The sequence below is a fragment of the Chiroxiphia lanceolata genome, chromosome 31, assembly GCF_009829145.1.
Source record: "Chiroxiphia lanceolata isolate bChiLan1 chromosome 31, bChiLan1.pri, whole genome shotgun sequence".
NCBI lineage: Eukaryota > Metazoa > Chordata > Aves > Passeriformes > Pipridae > Chiroxiphia > Chiroxiphia lanceolata.
The window spans coordinates 187,796-199,395 of record NC_045667.1 but is presented as its reverse complement, the minus strand read 5'-3'; the positions used below and the strand labels follow the sequence as shown (position 1 = coordinate 199,395).

The 11,600-nt window shown below is 52.6% G+C and overlaps 1 protein-coding gene and 2 long non-coding RNA genes across 3 annotated transcripts in view; all 3 read left to right on the top strand.

Annotated features, from left to right (window-relative positions):
- The window catches only part of LOC116800113 (ankyrin repeat domain-containing protein 26-like), an 18,000-nt gene extending 6,554 nt beyond the window's left edge, over positions 1–11,446 (top strand). Inside the window, exon 5 of the mRNA XM_032713693.1 lies at positions 11,353–11,446. Coding sequence (XP_032569584.1) covers positions 11,353–11,412 — 60 coding nt within the window. The 3' untranslated portion in view covers positions 11,413–11,446. The remainder of the gene's footprint in view (positions 1–11,352) is intronic.
- Positions 4,683–5,603, top strand: LOC116779884. Its single transcript, XR_004354231.1, has 3 exons — positions 4,683–4,791; positions 5,210–5,324; positions 5,573–5,603. It is a non-coding gene; the product is annotated as an uncharacterized LOC116779884 (long non-coding RNA).
- On the top strand, positions 5,675–7,712 carry LOC116779882. The gene is made up of 4 exons (XR_004354228.1): positions 5,675–5,746; positions 5,835–5,941; positions 6,638–6,728; positions 7,672–7,712. It is a non-coding gene; the product is annotated as an uncharacterized LOC116779882 (long non-coding RNA).
- Positions 11,447–11,600: the final 154 nt, after the last annotated feature.

Sequence of the window (11,600 nt, the reverse complement as noted above, 5' to 3'; positions counted from 1 at the left end):
GGCAAGACACGATTCTTTCTGCGTTGTCTTCTCTCTTCGATGGTGATCCTACGTGCGTTCTCAAAGGAAGCAGCAGCGTTAGAGACAGTGTGTCTCCAGACCTCTCGACTGGAGGCCAGAGTAGACCAGTGCTGGAGACCAATGTGGCCAAGGCTGAGATGTTGCTTCAGGGAGTCCTCATGTCTCCTTTTGCCGGCTCCTCTCTTGCGGCAGCCAGTGGCAAGTTTGCCATAGATCACGATCTTGGGGAGGCGGTAGTCCTCCATCCTGGAGACGTGCCCTGCCCGACGCAGCTGTGTTCTCAGCAACGTGGCCTCAATGCTGGTAATTGCTGCCTGTTGTAGAACAGACGTATTAGTTCCGTAATCTGACCAACGGATGTTTTAGGATTGTACGGAGACAGCGTTGATGGAAGCGTTCTAGGAGTTGCAGGTGGTGGCGGTAAATGAGCCATGATTTGGACCCATCTGAGAGAGCAGACAGCGCAATGGCTCTGTAAACCCTGATCTTTGTACTTTTCTTCATGTGTTTATTTACAAGGACTCCCTGAAATCTTTGTACTTTTCTTCAGGTGTTTATTTACAAGGACTCCCTGAAACAACCTCTCAGCCTTGGCCATATTGATCAACATAACTGGTCTGCTCTGGCCTCCAATCGGGAGGTCTGGTGACACACTATCTTTAACGCTGCTGATGCTTTTGCGAAAGCACGGAGGATCACTCTTGAGGAGAAAAGACAACGCAGAAAGAGTCGTGCCTTGCAGAATATATCTCCTTAGCAGTCTTTCTGCTGTGCCTTTTGCAACCGGCCGTGTCTATCTCGTATTGGCCTTTTTAGCCACCAACGCGCTTGTAACAGACGTGGGTAGAGCCCTTCCCAAATCATCGTTCGTGAAACCTGGCCATGATGATGATGATTATTTTGCCAGACTCTTTATGGACTCTTCTGAAAGCTCTCGATGCCTTTGGTAACCTGTTGTCTCTCCGAGTAGGGGCAGTATCCAATTCATTCTTCACCGGTTGTTGTGTAATGGACTGAATTGCTGAGTCTTGACCTACACGGTTGGTCCTGAAAAGAGTCTGAAAGTGTTCAGAGCATCGATTTAGAACGGTGGTTTTATCTGTGAGAAGCATTTGACCATCTGCGCTGAGTAGAGGACTTTGGACCTGGTCTGTCGGTCCGTCTGCTGTTTTCAAGGCCTCCTAGAATCCTCTGTGATCACCCGTTATCTGCGCATAATTGAATTTTTCCTGCTAGATTGGTCCACCCCTTGTTTTGGATGTCACGAAGTTGCTGTTGGAGCTTGCTGCCTGCGAGACAAAAGGCTGCTTTTCTTCCATGAGCAGATGGCTGAGCAAGGTGTGCTCGGTGGGCAGTTCTCTTTTTCCTCCACAAATCCTGGATGTCTTGACTGTTTTCATCCAAGCAACCCTTGTTCTTCTTGAAGGAGAAGCCTAAGGGTTCTTCAGAGGACTGCAGGATGTTATTTTTCATAGGTTGCCAAAATGATTCAGGAGAGGGATCTATGGAATGATCCTGGAGCCTAGTTTGAAGGTTTGCCTGAAAGTTGTCTCTCCCTTTAGCTGATTGAAGATCTTTAACTTGGAGTCTCCTGCTCGGAATACCGCCCCTTTTAGGTTTGAACTTAAGGTTGAAGCGAAGTTTACAGCCAAATAGAACAATAGAAAAGGGAGGTGGAAGAAGGAGCCGAGCAGGAAATAAGACCAAAACTACAAGTCTGGTTCTCTATTCAACTGGGCTGGAACATCTTGTCAACAATTTGAGACTGAACAATCTCAGTCTGTGAGGAGGCTCTTGGCTGCCGCTAGGTGTTCTTATGCCAACTTGGTCTTGAATAAACTGAAGAGTCTAGTAGGTGTCCTTGTTTTCTTCTGTTGCCCCTGCCGGCTTTGCTTCTGCCATTCCCCGATCCCAAGGCTGTCCCCTCTTCTTCCCTCTGCTTGCCTCTGGGACAGGTGGGGACCTGTCCAACTTGGGCAGAAAGGGCCTGGCTGCCAGAACTGTCCCGACATTTGAGGAGAACTGTTGCGTTTGGTGACAGAATTGGAGCTCTTTGGACCTAGGTGGGAGGGATGAGGAGAGTCCTATTTTTGAAGGTTTATTAAGGCTTTCTTCCCGGGCCGGGAGTTAAGACTTCTCTCTCTGCCCTTGGTCTGAGTGCAAATCAGTGCGGCAGACATCTTCAAGGTTGAAAGAGAAGCCAGGCCTGAAGGCCGAGCCAGAGCTCTCCTCTGCTCCCTTCAGCTCTGCTCACAGCTGATCTTCAGCCCGTCCCAGAGGCCAGGCAAATGCGTGCTTCCGTGAAGGCTTGAAGCACAGTCGTGTTAAGATCCTGGCCTACAGGTGAGCTATTGCTACTACTCGGTTGCCAGAGTCTTCCAGTGCTTTCGAGCCCTCCTCTTTGTGTTCTGGGCAGAAGATAATGGTGAACTTGTGGTAGCCATAAAACACAGGCAACTCCCTGATCCTGTGGGAAGTGGATGGGTTTGCAGCCCGCTGTAAGAGGGAAAGGATGGGAAGGATGCTGAAGCTGAAACCATACGCCGTTGAAATCTCAACCCAAACAATCTTTGTTCCCAAGAGGTGGCCAACAAAAGGAAAAAACCCCAAGAGAGAGGAGGAAGAAAAATAAGCCCTCGGTACGACTCCCCCAGTTGCCCAGGTGTTGCTTCTGAAGTTATCTTCCCGACCCAGAACGCCTGGAATTGCCCAGAGCAGAAGCTGCATTCTGGGAGAGTCGGCAGGCTCACAAGATAACGGGCGTACCCGCCAAAGGCAACGTTGTCCTTTGATGTGAAGCTTGCGTCTGCCGAGTACGAGCCATCCGCTTTTTATCCAATTAATTGGTGATGTCCACCTGGGCAGGTGTGGTCGGCACCGCCCAGCCAGAGACCTTCTGTTCCTCCCAACATTCTGGAATTCCTTTGGAATTCCCCCCGCGCTTGCGCGCTGTACTTCAGGGGGTGTTTTCTAAATGAGTCTGGGGGCATACTTCATCACCCTCCTGTTCACTTTTTTCTTCAAATGCCCTTGGAAGGCGATCAGGCAATAATACACCAATTAATTGTCGTTTGTCCAAAACGCTTCCTTCAAGGACGAAGTTGCCATTTCTCAGTGCTTGTTTTCTCCTAAGTTGGCAGGAAAAGATAGACTCTCCCAGGCGGCTGGGCCAAAGACAGACCAAAAGTATCAACATCTAATTAAGCCCTGATACACCCGCAAAGAAAAAGGGACATTTCTTCAGCCTGCTTGCAGTCCATTGTAGTGTCCCTCCCCTGAGCAAGCTGGTGCAGAAGTTGTGGGCCTTCACTTGGTGTTGTCATTGGGACCGAGTGGGACAAGATGTGTTTGAAAGTTTCTTGCTGCCCTGCTGTGTGCTGCCTGTTGGTTGGTGGAACATCAGCAGAGCTGAAACTGACTGTTGGCATCTGGCAAAGCAGCAGGTGAGAGCAGTTGCGAGGGTGAGGTGGGGCGAGGTGTCTGCTCTTCAAGAGGGACAATGTCAGGGTTGAAAACAAGTCTGTGGGAAGGCAGACAGAGCTAAACAAGTCACTGTAAGTCTGTAAATGCTGAATCATCATGGTGTGATGCAGGGTAGCCAATTGTGATATATTTATGAAAAAACACCAACGGTAGTTTAACATGTATGTTATGCCCAGGGCTATAAGAGTCAGCGTTCTGTTCCAATAAAGGTTCTTTCCTCTCCTGTCTTGTTGCTTGAAAGTAGACTGTCTGCGTATTTTCTTTTATTGACCGCCACAACTAACAGGACAAGAAAAGGAGTTGGGGAATTGTCCTGGAAGTCTGGCCTGGTGGGTTTGGAGCACTGGGTGGGCATTTCTTGAGAGCTGTGGTGGCCCCCGCCTGCTTGGGCTGGGATGTCACTTCCTCCTGAGCCTCATTTGATGGCAGTGTGTCCAGAGGCAGCCCGGCTCCATGCTGAAGCAAAAAGCCAGAGCGGGTGATGCGGGAGCTGCTCCAGCACCTACCGCAGCCTGCGGCCCGGTGGGAGCGTCCCGGGCCCTGCCCCGGGGCCCTGAGGCGGGGCAGTGCCCCTCCTGCCGGCCGCCCTCACAAGGCCCAGGCCGCCTCCTTCCCACAAGGCCCAGCAGGGCCGCCCTCACACCTGCCCCGCCCTGCCCTGTCCCCCCCGGCCCCACCCTGCACCGTGGCCTCTGTCACACCCCACGCTGACGTGCTGAGCCTTCCACCAGCCATTGTGACGCCACAGGCACCAGTCGGGCACGGCTTTGTTGGTGCCCGCAGCCGGCGCTCAGAGCTGCTGTAGCCTCTCGGGGAGCAGCAACTCATCCCGTTCTGGGAGCATTGCGTGCCTGTATCGCCGTCTTGGTAGCTGCAGGCCACAACCGCTGCGCAGGGCGACCTCGTCTGCCTTGTGCTTTCTACCCCGTGCCCGTCCTTATTGTCGTCCTTGTCCCCTTTGTCACCCTCCCCCTAAACCTCACCCTTGTCCCAATTCCTCATCCCTACTTGGCACCCGGCAGCCCGCCGGAGGCTTCTTGCACTCCTGCTGCAGGGAACTGCAAGCAGGGCCATGCCGTGGCTTCTGAGCAAGGAGCGACGGCAGTCGCCCTCCAGCAGCAGCAGTGGGCAGCCCTGGGCTGCCACCAGCTCCACAGCGCCTCCCAGCTCCGGGAGGAGGTTGGGCAGGCTGCACCGCGCGGCCGCCCACGGCGACCTGGGCTGGCTGAGGCGCTGGCGCTGGTACGTGAAGGTAGTCGGCATCGACAGGCCAGACCAGGAGATGCGGTGAGTTCTGTGCCACGCTGATGGCACACCTTGGCTGCTCCTGAGCCAAGCTGCAGTAGTCCTCGGCAACCCTGTCTTAAGGACAAGGCTTGAAAAGTGACATTTGCCCTGTCAACTGGGAGAGGGAACTCTTGAGCTTTTCACTGCTCGGAGCTGCCGGCCGGGCTCCAGCGCTGTTAGAAAGGCGTGTTGCCCACCTGCCGTTTGGCCGTGGTCTCTCTGCAGGGCTGTTCTGCAGCTGCTCAGCCCTCACCTGTTCTCTTCTGCCCTCTGGCTGATCAGCGCAGCATTGCAGCAGCAGCAGCAGCAGCGAGCAGGAGGAGCAGAGTCGGAGCAGGGTCCCCAGGGTGCTGGGTAGAGACACAGTTTGGGCTTGTCCTTTTTCTGTCTAGGTTAAGAGTGTCTGTTTAATTTTTAGGACACCTCTGCATCTGGCTTCGGCCAATGGCCATGCAGATGTCGTTAGATATCTGCTAAGAAAGAACAGCCAGCCCAACCTCGCCGACAGCTTCAAGAGAACGGCCCTGATGAAGGTGTGTGGAATGCCTTCTGAGCTTGGAGGTGGGGCTTAGTGCTGGTGTGTTAAAGGGGAGGTGCTGGCAGGATTCCTTGCAGCGCAGGGCCATAGAAACACGCCTACTGCAATGGGCACGCCATAGGCCTCTGTTAGCTCATCTTTGCAGATGGTCTTCTATGGCAGCATTCAGGAGCTGAGGCAGTTGTGAGAGAGGGGATGGATGTAAAAGTTGGAAGTCTTTCCCTTTCGGTGTGTTGTTCCCAGGCAGTCCAGCAGGAGCAGGAAGAATGTGTTGCTATTCTGCTGGACCACGGTGCCGACCCGAATCTGGCAGATGCGGACGGCAACACTGCCCTTCACCTGGCTGTCCTGTCTAAAAATACAGCTGTAGCAGGGCTGTTACTGGAGCATCATGCCAAGAGTGATGCTCAGAACCAGGTAACCTTGGCATGTGGGTAAAGCTGCTCTTTCCAAGAGCTGCAGAGTTTGTCTGTGTCTTTCTAATGGGGATTCTTTCTCCTTTTAGTGGGGATTTACCCCCTTGAAACTTGCAGCCTTGCAACAGCATGAGGAGATTGTGGAGTGCCTTGTGAAAAAAGCAGCTGACAGGCATGCTCAAGGCCAGTGGGAAAGGTGAGGGCTTTGTCAAAAGAGCACCCGGGCCTTCTGGGTAGTCTGCAAGTGTGAGTGAGACGAGGGGCGTGGCAATGAGCTTGGAAAAAGAAGGAGGAACCCCGTGGAAGCAGTTCCCGGGGCGACTGGTAAATGCAGGTCTGCACTTGGCTGCTCTCGTAGCTTTGGGGCTCTTGCCCTTTGCCCCCTGAGGTCTGCAAGAAAGCCTTTTCTGTGGTGCCCTTCCCCCCCACAGAGTCAGAGCCATGGGGAAACTTGCCAGCAGCTCAGCAGCGTGGCTGCTCTGCAGGCCGGGGGGGTTTAAGGCAAGGCAGAGTTGGTGCGTTAAGTGCTCTGAAGGGAAGCGTTGGGGGAAAGGGGGGCTCCGAGCGCACCTAAGGAGAAAACTTGCTGCCATGGAGATGGTCAGGCAGTGGAAGGGCTTGCCCCAGGAAGGGCTTGCCCCGGGAGTTTGTGCAGCCACATCGGTGGGGCCTTTGAAGAGCAGTGCAAGGAACCCTGAAGAGCACGACCTGAGCTGGTAGTTGAGGCTGCTTCAGGGAGGCCCCTTCTAAGAGAAATTCTCCAATGCTTGCAAGGACTTGGCCTTGCTTTCCCGGAGGTTGTAGGAAAGGGGGGAAGAGGTCTTTTGGGAGCAAGCAGGGGAAAAATGATGCAGGATGAGACATGTTTCCGATGAACTTTTGGATGCTTTAGGACTGCTCTTGTGGTTACTGGAAGCCATGAGGCTCACCTGGAGGAAGATAATCTGCGCTTGCAGGAGGAGTTGGACAGGGCTGACGTGGAGGTATGGAAAGCGTGTCCCCACAGGGATAAACCTGGGGGTGCTTGTTGCTTCCTCTCCATCACGAAAAGGGACAAAACAGTATTCTGGGAGCCGGTACGACAGAGACCTAAGGAAGCGGCAGTTCCATCGGGCTTTGATCTGCCTCTGTCCCTCCGGCCCCCTGCCCCACAACCCGTCATGCTGAGGCAGAGCTGCCTCTCCTTAGGGTTTCACTCCTTACCGCTCAGGGGGGCTGGGGTTCCTCTCTTTCTGCTACACTGGAGGTCTTCCTGCTTTAAGAAGACTCCCCACGCAGCCCTGGCTCCATTCTCGACTCCAGGGCAGGTCTGTGGAGCAGTTCACCTGGCTGCCTTTGCTGAAATGGTGGTCATCAGCTCGTCAGTGATGCCACCCTTCCTGGCCCCACCCCACTGAAGCAGAACTGCCTCAGGCATCCACTGCTTCCTGCTCAGGGACTGCTGGGCGCCTCTCTCTGCACTACAGAGTGCGGGTCTTTCCCACTGAAGAAAACTCCCCGTGCTGCCCTGGTGCAATCCTGGGCTCCAGAGCACATGTGCCAGAACACTTGGCCTCTGCCACTTGCCAGACGCCTTCCTTTAGGAAGATGAACTATTTCACCGGTCTTTTCCTGGAGTAGCAAGCAAGGGAATACAAGAAGCGTCCCAGGTGACCAAAAAGGACGGAGGGGCAGTGTCGGTGCTTAGAAGCGTGCTGTAGGAAAGCAGTGGAGGGATAGGAGAGGCTGCTGTAAAAGAGGACAAAGGCCTACAGTTTGTGTTCATGGGGTAGTAGCAGTGAAGCTTTGAAGGGACTTGAGTGGATTGCAGTTCTTTGGGCAGAGGGGATGCACACAGACATGCAGCACCTGAGTTCTTCAGCAGCAGCTGGCTCCTCTCTGGAAAAGCTCACCTGACAACTGTGCATTCTTCCCGTGATTTTACAGCTGCGGGAGGAGGAGAAAAGCATCTTCAGTCTGAGCATTGCGTTTGTGACTTGAAGACTGCCTTGGATGACAAGGGAAGAGAAGCAGTAACTTCTTCCCAGAAGCTGCAGGACCTCCCGTTGGCATCTTGCGAGACTAATATGACTGTAAAACAAGTGGAAGAAGAGGCGCAAGAGTAAGAGAGTAACCCAGTGAAGTGAGGGGTCTGTGGCTTTGGGGGAGTGGGTGGAAACAAGGGGAGAGTCATTGGGATTTTGAAGGACACTTCTGCTGTGGATTCTGTTCCTTAGCACAGTTTGTCTGGCATTGGATTTTCTGGGAATAAGACCTGTATTTCTTCTTAAGCTTTGCAAGTGAAAAGAGCAGATTGGAAGGCACTGTCCAGCAGCCAAGCGACGGCGTTGAAGCCCTTCCGAGAGACCTACAAGCCTCTGCCTCAGTAAGCTGGTGCTAAATTTGCCTTTTTGTGACTCTTGAGCCTAAGTTGCCTATTTGTGCGGGGAAAGTGTCAGATGAAGTTTTCCTGGAGAGCCTAGGGGAGCTCAGTTTCTGCCTTCTCCTCAGTAGAGGCTGCTCAGGAAGCAGCCTGGTCCTTTTGCCAGTTGCTACAAAAGCCCCGAGGGTATTTGCTGTGCTGGACACTTGAGGAATTCTTAGATTCTAAATGAGGAGTTTCATCCTGAGCTCCAAGGGAGCCGGAAGTATTGCTGCCAGGAGTGTCTCCCAAATTCTTAAGTAGGTCTAAAGTTTCTTCTTTCTGTCGGGGAATCTTTCAAGTGTTTTCTAGGCTGGTTTCCAGTAGAGGAGAGATACAGTTGCGATGACCACCCCCTTGAGAAGTTTTCCCAGAATTCACTGCCTTTAGATGCCACTGAGTTTCCTTTTTTTTTTTTGTCCTGTGTCCAGGGTGGTGAACTTTCCCAGCAGCTGGACATGGAGCCTAGAAGAGGCATGCCGCTCGAGGCTCAGAAGCAGGCTTTGCAAGGAGAGCTGTCCAGTCTGCGTGGGAAGTGTGAAAACCTGGAGAAGAGCAAATGGCAGCTGCAAGAAGAGGTGGCAGAACTCGATCATCGATTTGGAGACTTTGGTGCTGGATGGCAGCCAAAGAGAAGAATGTAAAAGAGAGGTAGAAGAACCAACTGACCAGGAAAGAAGTCAAAAGCTACAAGACGTCAGCCTCGTTTTGCAAGTAAGTGAATTTCTCCCCAGCGTCCACAGGCGCTACGTAAACTTCTGTTGTGGCCGTGGGTTTTGGTGTTTTTCTTTTGCTCCTGTATTCTGTGGGTTAGCTTCTGTCTTTGCTGAAGGCAGTGGGAGAAGGCAATCTGGTTGGGCAGGAGTGCTGTCGTGGGTGTGTCGTGTGCCGGCAGGTCCCTGAATGCAAAGGCTGCCCGAGGCAGATTGGCACTTTGCAGTGCTTGGGGGTATCTCTGTGGGCTGCTCTGGTTCTCGCTGCTCATCCTTGAATGGGTTTTGCAACTTGCAGCTGTCATGGTCAGACCTAGAGGTGCTGCTTTGTCCTTGTAGGGGGGAAGGTGCTCTGCAAAGGAGTCACTTAAATGACAGGGGTGGGGGTGAGGGGGTGGACGTGCTGCTGGGAGTGAGGAGGCAGAGCCGCCTCTCTGAGTAAGGCTGGGCCCTTGAAACTGGGTGCGTGCAATTTTCTGCTGGGCAGAGCTCTCTTTTTCTTGTGGTGGTTGAAGGTGCACTGTCTCCTTCAGGCACAGGCAGCCAACCAGGCCCCATTAGGACAAATCAGAGACAGTCATTGTGATTCCGTGAGAATCCAGTTGGAAGACAGAATTAGAGGCCTCGAAAGTGAATTGGACAGGGTAAAAAGAACCCAACAAGAGAGTGCTTCTCGTAAAGAAGCAACGCAGGCAGAAATGACGATGTACAAAGACCTGTATCTGGAGGAAGTGAAAACCAGAAGATGCCTAGCCAAGAAAGTGGAAAGGTAAGTCCCTGCTTTTTTTGGAGTGGTAATAAGCGACTCCTTTTTCTTCATGCGTTTTCCTTGGAAATCCATCTTCTACATCTCGCCAGCATTATTGCCCTCCATTGGCCAGCAGGGTCTGATGGAGTTGCCAAGACATTCTCCTTGATATTTGAAAAGTCGTGGCAGTCAGGTGAAGTCCCAGGTGATGGGAAAAAGGGAAACTCACTGTGCCCATCTTTGAAAGGGGTAGAAAGGAGGGCCCTGGGAACTGCCAAGCTGAGTCCAGAGGAGGCCAGCAAGGTGGTTAGAAAGATGGTGCACCTCTCCTCTGAGGAAAGGCTGGGCCAATTGCAATACTTCAACCTGGAAAAGAGAAGGTTTTGGGGTGACCTACTGGTGGCCTTTTGGTGTGTGAAGGGAGCCTACAAGAAGGATGAAGAGAGTGCATTTCAAAGAGCATGTGGGGAGAGGACAAGGGGGAATGGCTTCAAACGGTAAGAGAGTAGGTTTAGATTTGATCCTAGGAAGAAATTGGTTCCTGTGAGGGTGGTGAGGACCTGCAACAGGTTGCCCAGAGAAGCTGTGGATGCCCCATGGCTGGCAGTGTTCAAGACCAGGTTGGATGGGGTTGTGAACAACCTGGTCTCGTGGAAGGTGTTCCTGACCACAGCAGGAGGCTTGGAACGAGATGATCTTTAAGGTCCCTGCCAAGCCAAGCCATTCTAGGCTTGGATGTTGTCTGTGGTGTTTCTGTGAGACTGTGGGGGAAAGGCTGGTTGTTCCTGTGTTTTGTGGTTTTCTTAACTAATTTGCTGTGCAGGTTGGAAAAGCTTCTGAGGCTAGAGAGGAGGAAAGTCAGGGTTAATGAAGAGAGAAAGAAAGCCAGTCCCAGCTGGAAGAAATGAAGAAGAGTTATTCTGAAAAGGTCAAGGAAGTTGATAGATTACGAAGAGAGGTGAGCTGCGCTCTGGGTGGGACTTATTGGTTGTGGTGTTCCCTCTTTTGAAAGCTGGGAGATGCTTTCCCTCTATTTCTTGTCATGTCGATGATTTTTTCCCTTGTCTGCATTTTGGGTGCGATGGGCTTTTCTTAATGCTCCTTCTGCTGTTGCAGTGGGAGATGACTAAGTGATCCGGAGGTAGTTCTCCTTCTGGGTAAAGACGGAAATGTTAAGGGCAAAGCAGTAGGTGTAAGGGTTGATGGAGGCCAGGCTGTCGTGCAGAGGAAGGGCGAGGCAAGAGTGGCAGCCAGCCTGGCAGGGTGCGTGAGCTGAGGGGCCAGGGAGCCGAGAGGAAGAGCAGAACAGGTGCCCTGACAGTGAGCGGGGTCAACCAAGAGTGCAGATCCCCCGGCTGGCCGGAGGGATGGGTTTTGCAACTTGCAGCTGTCATGCCAGACCTAGAGGTGCTGCTTGTCCTGTAGGGGCGGAAGGTGCTCTGCAAAGGAGTCCTTAATGACAGGGGTGGGGGATGCTCTTTGTCTTTGAAGAATCCTTTCGCTATGCTCTGTCCTACAGATACAGGGTGTTTCATTAGTAGCTTGAATAAGAGCGCTAGTTTGGTCTTCTTTCCCACTGCAAGAATTGTTGCCTTGGTAGCTGCTGGGTTCTGCTTGGATTGCTGGGAGTGAGGAGGCAGAGTTGCCTCTCTGAGTAAGGCTGAGCCCTGAAAGGGTGCATGCAATTTTCTGAGGGCAGAGCTCTCTTTGCTTGTGGGTGGTTGAAGGTGCACGGTCTCCTTCAGGCACAGGCAGCCTACCAGGACACATTAGAAGAAATCCGAAGCAGTCATTGGACTCCCTGAAAAAAGCAGTTAGAAGAGAGAATTAGAGATCTGACCGTGCACTGGGAAGGATAAAAAGCAACCGAGCGAAGACCTTTTCAAAAGAATCCACCCAGGAAGAAGTGGACAAGTATAAAGAGCTGTATTGTGGTGGAAGCGAAAAGCAGGAAAAAAGCCTAACCAAAGAGAGACTGAAAGGTAGCCCTGCT